At 34.9% G+C, this 16,104-nt stretch overlaps 2 protein-coding genes across 2 annotated transcripts; one reads left to right on the top strand and one right to left on the bottom strand.

Moving 5' to 3' along the window:
• Positions 1-8,089: 8,089 nt before the first annotated feature.
• On the top strand, positions 8,090-9,016 carry Olfr933 (olfactory receptor 933). Its single transcript, NM_146441.1, has one exon. It carries the CDS (start codon positions 8,090-8,092, stop codon positions 9,014-9,016), a length of 927 nt encoding a protein of 308 aa, NP_666652.1.
• Positions 9,017-14,521: 5,505 nt separating this feature from the next.
• Olfr934 (olfactory receptor 934) lies at positions 14,522-15,454 on the bottom strand. Its single transcript, NM_146442.1, has one exon. It carries the CDS (start codon positions 15,452-15,454, stop codon positions 14,522-14,524), a length of 933 nt encoding a protein of 310 aa, NP_666653.1.
• Positions 15,455-16,104: the final 650 nt, after the last annotated feature.

Consider the following 16,104-nt stretch of genomic DNA (forward strand, 5'->3'; position numbering starts at 1 on the left):
GGGATTCCTACTATTAATTTCTTTTGGTCCTTGGGCTTTTAATGATTAACTCATCTTGTTAAATCACAGATAGATTCTGCTCTTTCCAGTAAATCTGTTTCAGTTCGTTAACATTGTCTAGACACCAAGACAGACAAAGAACCTCCAGCTGTGACCATATCATGTGAGCCCTCACCTTGGGGAGAGAGGCTCAAATTCCATAACCTCTTAAAATAATTCGAGCTGACCTTAAGACCCCTCTCCCCTTGATTTGGCTTTTAGCGTTTTTACCTCCAGGCCTAACTAAACTCTAGAGTTGATGAGGACCCCCCTTTAGGGGTTGCACAGAACTCAGAACTGTGCATGCTGGTTCATAATGACAAGAATACAGCATAGGCACCAGCTGGGTGTGAGGCTAAGCACCACAAGGGAAGGTCCAATTTGACCAGTTCTGAATTCCCTGAGAGTCATACCTGATTAAAAAGGGGTTTGTATGTAAACTTGGTTGTGATCTGGTCCTCTGTGCCGACACAACGGTAGTTCTAAATTCCCATGGCTCTGCCCCGCCTCCCCAAAAGGTACCAAGAGCCACAAGTGTGGGTCATGACTGCACCCACGGGAGGAATCAGGTCAATGCTCCCCCAGCCATGGTTAAAGCCCGTTCATCAGAAGATGAACAAACTATTCTATCACCCTGAGTGAACTTGGCCTTACTAAATTAATACAGATGGGGAAGATGTTGGGAGCCAAAACCAAATTCTTTATAATAATCCAAGTGAACTACCATGTCTTAAGACATAAAGTTGGACCTCCTTCCCAAGCTGACTAAGTCTAGATGAAGGTCACCAATGGACTGTTCCCAGCTGGACCTCCTCCCCAAGTCGACTAAGTCCAGATGAAGGTAATCAACGGACTGTTTCAGAATTACCACAAGATGACTCCAGACCTGACTGACGCAAACAGCAGATGTCAGAACCACGAGATGTACTTTTAGATATCACACCTCCACTTGTAGTCACCAAAGAAAATTACCATTGCCCCCTCCCCTGCCCTTCTGCGTAAGGGTTATTTCCCCTTTGATCTTTTTGTATAAAAACTACAAGTTTTGCTGAATACAATGAGACCTTGACAAGATTCATATTTGGCTCCATGTCGTTTCTGTGCTTGGTCTCCGTTTCTCTCTCACCCCCCCCTCCCCATTTGGTTTTCAAGGAGTCCCCTCGAGACCCATGAATAACTGGACCTGCTGGACGGGTCACCCCAGAAATTCTTTTATTGTTGAAAAGAGTTTTCAATATCCTGGGTTTTTGTCATTCCAAATGAATTTGAGAATTTCTTTCTAGCTCTATAAAGAACTGAGTTGAAATTTTGATGGGAATTGCATTGCAACTGTCAACTTCTTTCATCAAGATGGCCATTTTTACTACATAGGTCCTGCCAATCCATAAGCATGGGAGATCTTTCCATCTTCGGAGGTCTTCGATTTCTGTCTTTGGAGACTTGAAGATCTTGTCATACAGATCTTTCACTTGTTTGGTTAGAGTCACACCAAGATACCAATATATTGATTGTGATGATTGTGAAGGGTGTCATATCCCTAATCTCTTTCTCAGCCTGTTTATCCTTTGAGTATAGGAAGGCAACTGATTTGTTTGAATTAATTTTATATCCAGCTACTTGGCTAAATTTATCAGGTTTAGGAGTTCTCTGGTGGAGTTTTTGGGGTCACTTAAGTCTACTATCATATCATCTGCAAATAGTGATATTTTGACTTCTTCCTTTCCACTTTGTATCCCTTTGACCTCCATTTGTTGTCTAATTGCTCTAGCTAGAACTTCAAGTACTACATGAATAGATAGGGAGAGAGAGGAAGCCTTGTTGAGTGCCTGATTTTAGTGGGTTTGCTTCAATTTTCTCTCCATTTAGTTTGAGGTTGGATACTGGTTTGCTGTATAATGCTTTTACTATATTTAGGTATGGGCCTTGAATTCCTGATCTTTCCAAGAATTTTAACATGAAGGAGTGTTGGATTTTGTCAGCATTTAATGAAAAGTACATGTGTTTTTTTTTCTTCCTTTGAGTTCGTTTATATAGTGGATTACATTGATGGATTTCCATATATTGAACCATCCCTGAATCCCTGGGATGAAGGCTACTTGATTGTGGTGAATGATCATTTTGTTGTGTTCTTGGATTGAATTGTTGAGAATTTTATTGAGTATTTTCCCATTAATATTCATATGGGAGATTGGTCTGAAGTTCTCTTTCTTTGTTGAATCTTTGTGAGGTTTCAGTATCAGCATAACTGTGGATCCATAGAACTAATTGGGTAGTATTCCTTCTGTTTTTATTTTATGGAATAGTTTGAATACTATTGATATTAGGACTTATTTGAATGTCTGATAGAATTCTGCACTAAACCCATCTGGTCCTGGATTGTTTTTGGTTGGGAGACTAATAATGACAGCTTCTATGTTTTTAGGGGTTATGGAAATGTTTAAATGGTTTATTTGATACTGATTTAACTTTGGTATTTTGTATCTGCCTAGAAAATTGTCCATTTCTTCCACATTTTTCAGTTGTGTTGAATATAGTCTTTTGTAGTAGGATCTGATGATTTTTTAAATTTCCTCAATGTCTGTTGTTTTATTTCCTTTTTTATTCCTGATTTTGTAAATTTGGATACTTCCTCTGTGGCCTCTGGTTAGGTTGGCTAAGGGTTTATCTATCTTGTTGAATATCTCAAAGAACCAGCTCCTGGTTTTATTGATTCATTGTATAGTTTTTTTTTTTTTTTGTTTCTGATTACCACAAACTAAGGCTGGACTTCAACAGAAACAACAGAAAGACCACATACTCATGGAAACTGAACAATTCTCTACTCAATGATAATTTGTTCAGAGAAGAATTAAGAAAGAAATTAAAGACTTCCAAGAATTCAATGAAAGTGAAGGGACAACATACCCCAACTTATGGGACAAAATGAAATCAGTGCTAAGAGGAAAGTTCATAGCACTAAATATTTTCATAATGATATTAGAGAAATCTCATATTAGCACTTCAAGTCCCTGAAGAAAGAAATGGAAGAATTCAGAAAATGAAAAAGTCTTCTATATGCATGGATTGGTAGTATTAACACAGTGAAAAATAGTGATACTGTGAAAAGCAATCCATGAGAGAGGGACTGGGAGTGAAAGCAACATTTGAGATTTTAATTAATTAATAACAAAAAAGAAAATAAATTTTAAAAGTATATGTAAAATATGGCTAAATTTAATCAGTTTTCTAACAATTAAAAAATATTTAAGAGTGATATTTAGGTACATAACTTAGAAAACCATATCTGTAATATGTCTATTTATATTGCATAAGACTTTATTAGGGAAATATCCTGGAAGTAGAAGAAGAATCATAAAGGGTATAAAATCCAGAGGGGATAGAGAACTTCAAGGGACAACATCAATGGTATTGGCTTACATGTGAACAGAAATTGAGGCAGCATTCATAAGGCCATCTGGAATCTGCAACAGATGTCGTATAGGTGAAAGGAAAAGTAGACACATGGCCTGTCTCTAACCCAGAACTCTCTGCTATTGGTAACAAGTTGCAAATGAAAATTGGTTTTCTCCAAGAAAGTCTCTATGGGTAAATAAACTACAATTAAGAGCAGACTGCATGGCTAGGTATAGATTGCCAATGGAAACAAACACAGAGGTATCTTTGAGAGAAATCTTCCTCTCTTAATGTCCCTAAATGGAATATACTAAATGGAATATATATATATGTATATATTCTTTGCATATATACTGTGGCTTCCTGTTTAGAGTTTTTATGGGATCCTTGAAATTGCAAACAAATATCTATCTCTGCCTGTTTCTTGTGCCTTCTCTTAGGTTATTTTCTTCTATTTGTTTTGCCCTATTCTGATATGTTATTTTTATCTTATCTTATTTTACTTTATTTTTGTTATTATCCCTTAGAAGCTTGTTTGTTTTCTAATGGGAGATAGGAAGGTTTTGAATTCAGGTAGGAGGGAAGTTGAGGAGGATCAGTAGAAGAGGAAAGCATAGTATGAATATAATATGTGTGAAAATATATTTTCAATAAAGGAATAATTAAAAAAAACAAAGCATTTAGATCATGGGTGATCTAAGCACTTGTATGCTGAGTTAAGAAAATAGCATATTTGAGTCTATGGACTCCTTTGCAAGGTTGTACCTCAATATAAAACAGAAGGGCAACAACAACAACAACAAACCATGAGAGGAATTCTGTATCTAATAGTGGGGTCCAAATCTCTGAATATATTAGTGAAGGAAATTTTTCAAAAGCATCGTGTCTGGTTCATGCACATGTTTGTCTCAGCCACATGGTGATGATATCTTGAGTACTTTACCTTGTTTAGTTTCTCTTCTTAAACTTAGCACCTCTCTCAAAGGCCCCAAAGAAAGTATAAATAATTCTTTATTTTCTTTTTGAATTTTAAGTTGCCTAAAGACAAGCAAAATAAATTATTTTCTGTAAAAGGAAATCAATAAACTTAGTTTAAAAAAGGAACTGATATATAACTTAATTTGTGTCCTGATAGATGATTTGTAAATACGAAATAAGTACTTTCTTTCCAACCATCATCGTTACTCCTGGGACAGATGGAAACATGAGGCCCCAAAGTCATTCCTTTTCGCTGCTATTAAATGCTGGGGACTATAGGGAATTGTAAATTTATTACTCTTTTGTACTCATAGTAAATCTCAAGTCTCAAGAGCATCACATAAAAAGCTATATCACAATATACTCATGGTTATAGGTCCTTAGAACCTAGACGTGATCTGCTTTAGGACATTGTATTTGCTCTATTAGGTGAATATTGGTAATTAACTTGAGCAAAAAATTTTTAATACAGTGTTTGACACATGTGTGAAAGAAATCAGGAGATATTTTCTTGACTATAATAATAATAGTCTGTTATATAAAAGAGAAACCAAGCAATTTATAAGAACTTCGTTTTATGTGCAGTACCTAGGTAAGTGCCCAGTGTCATTTATGACAACAATATGGTATTTCATAGAGGAACAGTTGGGATAACCATCATGTTCATGCCCACGTAACATCTCATGGCATTTTACATGTATTATTTGTTTCAGTATTCTCTCCAGTAGCTAACAGCCCATGTCTATTTTTCTACCATCATTTGATGTTATTTATTTATGACTGGGTCGTACAATATGAAAGAATGGTTTATAGTCCAAATTTAACCAGCTGCGGTACAGAAAACCTCACTAGGAATCGATGACTCTGAAGTATTTTATTTCCAAAAGCTTTTCTGTAGGATGTATTTAATAGGACTCTGTGTCTTGCACATTAGCTGAAAGACACAGAAAGAAAGAGAGCAGAAAAACAATGACCTTAAAAATATCATTCCTTGTTAAACTGAAATTCCTGCTTTCTTATTTATTTTGAAGGAATTATTTTAGAGGTAGATCATTAATCTTCTCAGTTTCCTCCTGGCCTTAGAAGCACTAGACAGAATTAACTCTACGAGACAGTGTCAATGCCACAATTTCTTTCAGACTCCAGAATAATGCTTGGTACATTTAACTTCACTTCAAAATTCAGAAGTTAGCAAATGTATAAAAGGCATATATTCTTCAATGTTAATATATTTTCATCTGCAAAGATGAAGTGGTTGGGATGAAAAGGAAATGCACAAATCTATACTTCTTATTCTAAGCTTGTATATTTTCATATCTCTGTATTATATGACAATATTCAAGTTTTTAAATGTTTATTACCTATTGATTAGTGTCATAATTTGGTTAGTCAAAGTAATTCTTACAAAGTTGTGTTCTCATTCTTGATTCACATTAAAACTCACTAAATGACTTGTCCAAAGTGTCAAACTTTTCGACAATAAAGACAGCCTCTGAAATGAAACCCTCATTGCTTCTGAGACTATCAAAAATTTCAACTTTTAATTTATTTTTCTTGCAAAATACATATAAAATCCTGAGGTTAGGAAGGAAGTTTTACAGCTTCATTTACATCGGGAGTACTAGTTGATTTCCATACACTCATGCAAACTCTCAATGACTATGAGACTATTTTTAAAACACTCATTTGAATTCATTAGTACCATTTATTTGTGGATTGTGTTCTTTGTCTTAAGAAATATAGGTACACACATGGGCTTCTTTTCTTTAAAGAGTGCTTTGGAAGAACATTCTTTCATGTTTTTCCAAATATATAATATTCCTTTTGATAAAATCTTTTGAAGCCAGAAATATCTATTTTCCCTTTTCTATGGTTTTCTCAAACCCAATTTTCTAGAAATTATATAAAATTCTGAAATAATGTACTCTTTGCTGAGATTACTCTCTTGTTTAATCCTGTTGTGAATGAGCTCCATGCTTCAGTTTTTCACTTCAATGAGACCACAAGTCCCTCCTCTTGTATATCATCTAGAAGCTTTGAAATCTGGATCATCCTTTGAAATCTAAAATAGTTCTCATTGGCAATATCTCTTCCTCTTAAGTTTGTGGTTAGTTAGGTGACAAATGTCAATGAAATATCAACACCTCTTACATAAAACCAGAGAATGTATTATCACATAGCCTTGACTCTAGTTCCAAATCTACTCTCATATTGTCCTAACCTACATGTCTAAATTAGAAATACCTTCAAGGGTTTTTAAAGAATTCAGTGTCATAATGTATGTATGTAAAGCACATGAAATGAACATACAATGTGTGTAAAAGGACAGATAGGAAGGGAGGGAGAGGAAGAACAGGGGAAGGGAGGAGGGTAACCATTATCTCCGTCAAAATAAAAGATGTAACTGTACTCTAACAACATGCACTGTCATTAAAAAGTGGCTCCATGACAAGAGTATTTCACAGAGAAAACGATTGACCCCTTTGATTGTTTCTTGAGGAAAGAAATGTATCACATGCCTTTATATGTTTAGATCTAGGGTCAAAACCACTGTGGACATTAGTTAATAGAAGAGTCAAGTATATTTTCAACATTTTTTTTAGCATGCTCTGAAGAAAATGCTCTTTTCTTGTAATGATTATCCTTTGGATTTTGGTGTTTTATGAGTGATGGCTTTTTAGCTTATGATTAGCGTGCTACACAGGTGACACTTTTGAGAATAGTTGAGATGGAAAAAATACTTGTGAAACTTCATATAAGCAAGTGTAGAACAGGAGGCAAAGTTTCATCACAATGAACTATAGAAACAGCTATTTATAAACATTCATAAACATTGTAGGGATCCAGAGGTTGTTAAGTGAGAGGCAGTTTCCTTCTTGTAGTGACTAAATGCTTTTTCCGTATGTACATCTCCACCTTCACTCCAGATGGAGACTGAAGAAAAAAAGTATTTTCAGTGCAGTGGAGTTGATGCTTTAACATTTCTTTGTTTGTAGGTATTTTGAATATAACTCTATGTAAAGAAACTGGAGAAACAGTTCTAGAATCTTCCATAGTCTATTCCTCTTTTTACTTTCTTGATTTATTTCATTGAAATTTTATTGGATATGTTCATATAGCTTGTGTTGTTTTTGAGACGGGGGTCTAACAATGGAACCAGGAGTGATAATATAATGTATAAGGCCATAACTGCTGTCAAAGCCACATCAATCCTGTCTCAGCTCCTTGAGTTGTGGTTTAAATTGGGAAGAAAACACACTCAGAAGTTTTGCTCTTCATGTGCCTTCACATGCTTCTTTCTCTTCTTGGGACAAAATTTATTTTGCTTCTACATACAGGAGAGGAATCTTTCAAATTCAGTAAGAAAGCACTTTATTTTATGATAAAAATTCACAAGCTAGAAATTTAAAGGAGATATATGTAGGCCTTTGACAGGAAATGAAAATAATAAATTGGTAATTTTGTAACTTCTGTTTTAACTTTTAGTTTCATTTGGAAGAGAAGTACAGGTCTTCTAAAAAGAAATATTTAGTTTTTATGTGAGATCAGGCATCTTCATTGTAGTATGATATTAAACTAATATGATATATAAACTAATATCATATTAGTATGATATTAAACTAAATACATATTAATACATAAAATATGTATTTTCTATTTCTCCAGAAACTTTCAAAGAATGGGCACTGGGAATCATTCTGTAACAGTTGTGTTTGTCTTGGTGGGATTAACACAGCAGCCTGAACTCCTGCTGCCCCTCTTCATTCTGTTCCTGGGCATCTATGTGGTGACAGCAGTGGGGAACCTGGGCATGATCCTGCTCATCACAGTCAGTCCACTGCTGCATACTCCTATGTACTATTTCCTCAGCAGCTTATCCTGTGTTGATCTCTGCTATTCCACTGTCATTACACCCAAAATGCTGGTGAACTTTCTTGGGAAGAAAAATTTGATTGTCTACTCAGAGTGCATGGCCCAGCTCTTTTTCTTTGTGATCTTCGTGGTGGCTGAGGGCTACCTGCTGACTGCCATGGCATATGATCGCTATGTGGCCATCTGTAGACCATTGCTGTATAATGTGATCATGTCCTCCAGACTTTGCTCACTGCTAGTGTTGGTTGCTTTCATCTTAGGCTTTGTTTCTGCCTTAGCACACACAAGTGCTATGATGAATCTGAGCTTCTGTAAATCCCACGTCATAAGCCATTATTTCTGTGATGTTCTTCCCCTCCTAAACCTCTCCTGCTCTGACATAAAGCTGAATGAGCTTCTTCTATTCATCATTGCAGGCTTCAACACCTTGGTGCCCACTCTAGCTGTTGCCATCTCTTATGTCTTTATTTTCTGCAGCATCCTTCACATCAAGTCATCAAAGGGCAGGTCCAAAGCCTTTGGAACCTGCAGCTCTCATCTCATGGCTGTGGGGATCTTCTTTGGGTCTATCACCTTCATGTATTTCAAGCCTCCTTCAAGTAACTCTCTGGAGCAAGAGAAGGTGTCTTCTGTGTTCTATACCACAGTGATCCCCATGCTGAACCCATTAATATACAGTTTGAGGAACAAAGATGTGAAGAAAGCATTGGGCAAATGTCTGGCAGGGAGATAAGTTTTACATTCAACATATGATACATGGTAGAAGTGAATTGTACTAATGCAAATAATTTTTTTCTATTCATTTTTATTTCTCTCTTGAAATATTCAGCATATCTCTGCTTGTGGTACTGGGATTAATCTCAGAGGATTTCATGTTTTAGGTAAACACTATACAATGTAGCTATATCTAATATCCATGTTTCTTTTAAAAATGCTGTACCATGTTCAATTTTTCAACAAAATAGAAAATGATTTTGTAAACATCATACCATTGTTTGACAGGAAAAAACTTTTTCTATTATATAAAAAGAATGATATGGCAGATATTCTTTAATCTGAATCTTCTCATCCTAATATTCAGTGTTGATTACTGAAATGTTTCTATGTTTGGAGTTCAGACATAGGGTGTGTGGTATCAGGGACCATTTCAGGACACAGAAATAATTTTGACTGGCTCTGTCAAACAGCCTCAATAAAAAAAGCTCAGCTTCTTTAATTCAAGATTTCAATGACTGTGTCATATTTGGATGATACAATTTTATCTCCTTTCTTCCTATCTTCCAGGTCTTATTCTCTCTCCTTACCTTCCATATTTAATGTTTTTTGAGCCTTAGAGGGGATAGTAGTACAAATGACTTGATTAAGCTTCAGGCTTTACCTTTCACTTTTCCCCAACACTTCAGGTAACCATTAGTCTTTATTTACCACTCTTCAGTATAAATGGAAACTTCTTTAGTGTTGAGAATATATTTTGACTAAGGGTATAAACAAAATAGAAGACAACTTGTAATTATGACTATTGGAAAATCAATATTAGCATTTCCCATCACAGAACTGATCAGTAGACTACTGATGGAGTCTGGAGTTTGGGGAACCACTATCTTCAGTAGTATCAGTACAGTGGCCATGAAAATCCAACACATGGTTCTAACCCCAAGACTGCAAATCAAATGTTTTTGGCCATAACCAGAGGACAGCAAAATGTATAGATAATGTGAAGTAATATTGTTAGGGAAACGAGGACCAAAAATGAGAAGGACAGAAATGAGACAGGTTGGAGTTTAAAGAATAAAAATGCAAGATGCATAAAACATATATATGAAGTAGACAAGGAACAAATTGTACATTTTTTTAAAAAGAAAACCTGAAATATTAGAGTTGGCAGACTGGTCACCAATACTGAATATTTAAAAATATGCAACTGGCTTGTGGAGTCCATTCATTAATACTTGAGAGGACATGACAAATGCACAAGAAAATGAAAAACAACACAGGAGAAAACAGTTGCAGATGGGCAGTTTCAGTGTGTAGTTTTTGCTTAGCGTAACTTAATGTATGGTTTTTCTATTCAAAATATTCAAGATTCTCACTTTCCATTAGGTCTTGACTTTCATGTGCCAATAGCTCCTTACACTAAGACAATGATAAAGGACTGTACACCCACCACATTATGATTATTATTAAGTATAAATTATCATTCAATTAGCTGAAATATAAGGAATCCCCTGAGAGTGTAAAAATGAGGATAGAAGGAAAATAGTTATTTTTAATTGCAGTCAATATAATAGCTTACTGCTAAATCCCTAGACAATTAGTAATAAAACTAATCTAAAACTTCAGTAAGCTATTGAGAGATAAATTAATACTCAGAATTCAGTAGGAAATATATGTAGCTACACGATTTAAACCCCACTGGAATGAAGAGACAATAGAATATATGTGCATGTACTGAAAAAAAAAGAGTGAAGAAATTATCTGAAGGAAATTCTCATATACACCCAATACATCCAAAAGCAAACTTAAATAAACAAATAAAAAAACCTCTTAATTCTTGAATAGAATATGTTAACATTTAAAGATTCTAGTTTTAAAATTAATTTACAAATTTGACAAAACACTAATAGAAGTTCTATAATAATTTTTATGTTTCTTGCCATTTATTTTTTACTCAGGGAAACATTATACGTACAAATTTATCATGGAGAAATTCAAGCACATGGAACTGCACATATTTAAGGATCAAACTTTACTTTTGATACACATAAATTTTTGGGACTATTGCTGTTGTCAAAATGACAAGCAGTTGATTGTTTCATGACTCTTCTTTTGACCTCAGCCCATAGGAAATAGGTGATTTTCACATAGTCACAGTAAATTAGAGATTGGCCTTTCTATCATTTCATACAAATAGATATTTTATTATTATGTACTTAGGTTTTCTTTATCAATATAATCATATAATATTATATATAAATACATTTTTATTATTTTGAATTTATTGTATGTATGGATTTATGACAGTATATTTACTTAGTTATTGGTGATCATCAGGGTATTTTAGTCTATTACAATTTGAGTTGTTATCCGTTCCATCATGGTATGATAATTTAAAGAAATATCTGGTTGAAATATTTGTACATTATGCTAAATGAGTTCTTAGTCATTCAAAAGACAGCCAATCTGCTTCTGAATGAGATAAATTTTAAATTTTTAGCACTTGTAAGTGTTATTTGGTATAATTTAAAGCCAAAATTCGATTTTTTATGGCTATTTTGATGTTATCAATTTTAATGTATGTCTATTACATGCTTTTGGAATTTGCGTCTTCCAATGATAAAAGATACAAAATGTGTTATGTGCTCAATAATTATTTATCTTATTGTATCAGTTGTGTTCATATTGACAACACTGGTTAATAATTGAATCAGGCAGGGGTATACTCAAAAGACCCCACATGTCTCTTCCAACTATTGACTATTGGTGTGATTTGTTATGAATCAGATTCATGAAGATTTATTCTTTTGCATTAATGAATAAGTATACTACCTATAACCATAAGATTCTGTTATGAATTAACAGATTATTAATTTTAGAATAGAAATTTTTATTAATAATTCTTATTTTTACAAACATTTAGAGAATATAGATACTTAAGGAAAGCTCCAAATTTGAGATCTAGATTAAAGGTTTGATGTATCACAAAACTTTCATCTATATTTCTAAAAAGAATTTTAGTAAAAATTTGAAAGATGTTTTTAAGCAAAAATATTATTATACCCAAGTTACTGAGTACAATATAATTCTCATAAATTGTGACAGTGAAGCAAAATAGATAACTTCTTCTACCTACCAAATACATTATATGATTATATGTTTGATTTTGGTTTTGTTTTTTTGTTTGTTTGGTTTTTTTTGTTTTTTGTTTTTTGTTTTTGGGTTTTTTTTTTTTTTTTTGGTACATGTTATAGAACCAAGCCATTTTATTTTGGGACTAGAGAAGGCATCTAAGACAAGGTAGCCTTTGACAGGGTTTTGCCATCTCTGTGATCTGCCCACTGTCAGTACTGTTTCCTAACAGTTCATTAATCAGCATTTGGTTTCCATTTTTTAGCATCCCATTAGTGAGCAAGCACTCCATTAATGTTTATTTGTTCAGTGAATAGAAAGCACTGCTTATATCATACTTCATTCTTTAATGAATGTTTTTTGAAATTATTTATTATACTTTTCATGATTATATTATAATTATATCATTTCCCCTCCCCCTTTTTCCCTCTCCCCAAACCCACCTTTATGGCCCTACTTATTCTTTTTCTAGTTCATGGAATCTATTTTTCATTAGCTGTTCTTACATAGAGCTAAGTGAATTCATGAATCTTGGAAGGAAACTTGCAATTGCCACTTTACTATACAACCAAAATATATAGCTACAGTATAAATAGTTTTTCTTATTTTTAAAAATATTTTTCATTATTACGTATTTTCCTCAATTACATTTAGAATGCTATCCCAAAAGTCCCCCATAACCTCCCCCCACTTCCCTACCCACCCATTCCCATTTTTGGCTCTGGCATTCCCCTGTACTGGGGCATATAAAGTTTGCAAGTCCAATGGGCCTCTCTTTCCAGTGAGGGCCGACTAGGCCATCTTTTGATACATATGCAGTTAGAGTCAAGAGCTCCAGGGTACTGGTTAGTTCATAATGTTGTTGCACCTACAGGGTTGCAGATCTCTTTAGCTCCTTGGATACTTTCTCTAGCTCCTCCATTGGGGGCCCTGTGCTCCATCCAATAGCTGACTGTGAGCATCTACTTATGTGTTTGCTAGGCCCCGGCCTAGTCTCACAAGAGACAGCTATATCAGGGTCCTTTCAGCAAAATCTTGCTAGTGTATGCAATGGTGTCATCGTTTGGAGGCTAATTATGGGGTGGATCTCTGGATATGGCAGTCTCTAAGATGGTCCATCCTTTGGTCTCAGTTCCAAACTTTGTCTCTGTAACTCCTTCCATGGGTGATTGTTTCCAATACTCACTGATAAATGGATATTATCCCAGAAACTTAGTATACCCGAGATAAATAGTTTTTCTTATACCCACAGATAATTAATATTCTTTTAAAGAAAAGGTATATAAAAAAGGCAAAAAAAAAAAAAGAAAAAGAAAAGAAAAGACACCTGAAAAAAATATAATTTCAAGAATAATGAAGTGGAGACTTTGACTTAGATCCCAGAATTTACTTAAGGCATGTTCTCTAACTTTCCCTCAAAAGAATTTGCAATTATCTTCTGGACAATAAAGCATATGAACATACACAGAATATATCACAAAGATACAGACATTTACATATACACATACACACATACATACACGCACTCATGGGTGCATGCACACACACAAATTCACACACTGTTTATTTGTAAATAAATAGATAAATAAATAAATAAATAAATAAATAAGACGGGATTCTACATGTATATCTTTGATGCACACAGAAGAAAAGGAAATCCACAGGATAGAAATGACAGCTCCTGCATAAGGAAAGTGTGTGAAATGACAAATGAACTACAGCTTAGATGATGAAAAGGTATTTATATGTGTTGACAATTCCAGATCCAAATTCAAATTTTCTATAAATGACAACCAACAGTATCTGCCTGCCACTCACAAAGTTTCTTCATCCACTACCTATAAATTCTCTTTTACCACTCCTGGTATATGAACAACATAAAGTCTTCATAGGTGACTGAAGATATAAGTACTCTCTTTTATTCATAAAAGCACAATTGGGTCCCATCTTGGTTTACATTTTCAAAATATCTTAGTTATGATTCATGACTTTTCAGTTATGGTTCAGAAATCACAAATACATGGCAAAGACATGTGATTGAAATTCTTCGATTTCTACCAAGAGCACCAAGACGTTGAGATAAAAGCTCATTTATTTCAGATATTTAGGGACATAATGAGAAAATCATGTGCTGATGAAGTAACTAAGAGGTAAAAGTACAGTTGTAGAGATAAGAGCGTAAGTCAATCAAAGGAAGAGAAATTTCCAGACATTTTGCTAATTGGAAAGAGATAGTCCTTGCTGATAAAATAATTTATTAGTTCATCTTAAGTTTGTTTTCCCTTAATCTTCAAGATTTCAAAGCAGTGGTGACATCTGTGTTATGTATTGCACAGAAAGGAAAGGTTTTTGAAGAAGTTATAGTATTAAAGTATTAGAATCTAAGCCTTTATCACTTTTTAGACAGAATAGGCCCTTGCTGTAGCATTTTCTTTAGAGAACATTTTACTTCCTTATTCCTTAGGCTATAGATCAAAGGATTCAGCATAGGTGTCACCAGGTTATTCAAGACTTGAACTGCTGCATTAAGCCAGGGATTGGGAGTAGGCTGGAGGTATATGAGGACTACTGGCATGAAGGCCAGGAGAATGGCAGTGAGATGGGCACTGCAGGTAGAGAAGGCTCTATGCCGGCCCTCAGTAGAGCGGATCTGAAGAATGGAGCAAAGGATGAAGCTGTAAGAGGTGAGAATGAGGAGGAAGCAGCTGAGGGGCATCAGCCCCACACTGATGAGACCCACCATCTCTAGGGTTGATGTGTCTGCACAAGCCAGCTTCAGCATTACAGGGATATCACAGAAGTAATAATCCACTTCATTGGGACCACAATAGGGCAACTGGAAGGTTAGAGTGGTCAGAAAAGTAGCCTGAATGCAGCCAAAAAATGATGTCCCCACAGCCATGATGGCACACACTTTGTGGTTCATGATTATTGAGTACCTTAGAGGGAAGCATATGGCAATAAAGCGGTCATAAGCCATCACTGTGTATAGGAAACATTCAGTACAGCCAAGGAAATGGTAGAAGAAGAGCTGGCAAACACAGCCTGTATAGGAGATGGCTCTGCTATTTCCTGAGAGGTAGAACAGCATCTTGGGAGAGCTAACGGAGGGAAAAAATATATCACACACTGACAGCTGGCACAGGAAGAAGTACATGGGAGTGTGAAGCCGACTGGAGGAGACAATCGCAAAAAGTATGAGCAAGTTCCCCACTAAGGTGAAGATGTAGAAAGACAAAAACAGGACAAAGAGCATGATCTCCACACCCTCTGTATGAGGGATGCCCAGAAGGATAAATTGAGTCACAACTGAGAAATTCCGCATAGCTTCAAGACATGGACAATGAAGCCCAATTAAAAATTTCTCTCATGAATATGTTTTTTGTTTGTTTGTCTGTTTGCTTAACAAACACTCTTATGTTACAGGAGCAGATCTATATTGAGAAAAAGACATGAAAACAATAAAGTATATTAGTATTACTGAGGACTTTCAGTTTTTGCTGAGTTGGACAAAAGTCCAACCTTGATTTGAACTTTATTTTTATTGATCTTGATATGTTAAGATTATAATTAAGATTATAGCCAGAATACAATTCATTTTTTAAGGACTTTGTGAAGCAAAAAAAGCAAACATCAAAAAGGAGATCAACAACCAAAGAACACTCCATTCATAAGAGAGACTTTGCTTCTTCTTCTTTGCTCTCTCGTTTGGTGTATAAAGTGAGTTAACATTATAGGACAGAAATTTGATGTGTGCAGTTTCTGTCATAACTAGGACACAAGTAGAAGAAACAGTCATTGACTAAGAAGAGTATAATACCAAATGGTCTGCCTGAAAAATAGACATACAAGTAAAAATTACAGACTGAGCAGATTTTATTTAGGAACATATGTATATGTAACATCATGTAATAAAAAGTAAGGCTGTGAATTTGTAAAAGAACAAGGAGAGGATTTATGCCAGGATTTTGGGAG

Source organism: Mus musculus, chromosome 9 (genome assembly GCF_000001635.26).
Source record: "Mus musculus strain C57BL/6J chromosome 9, GRCm38.p6 C57BL/6J".
NCBI classification, from domain to species: Eukaryota; Metazoa; Chordata; class Mammalia; order Rodentia; family Muridae; genus Mus; species Mus musculus.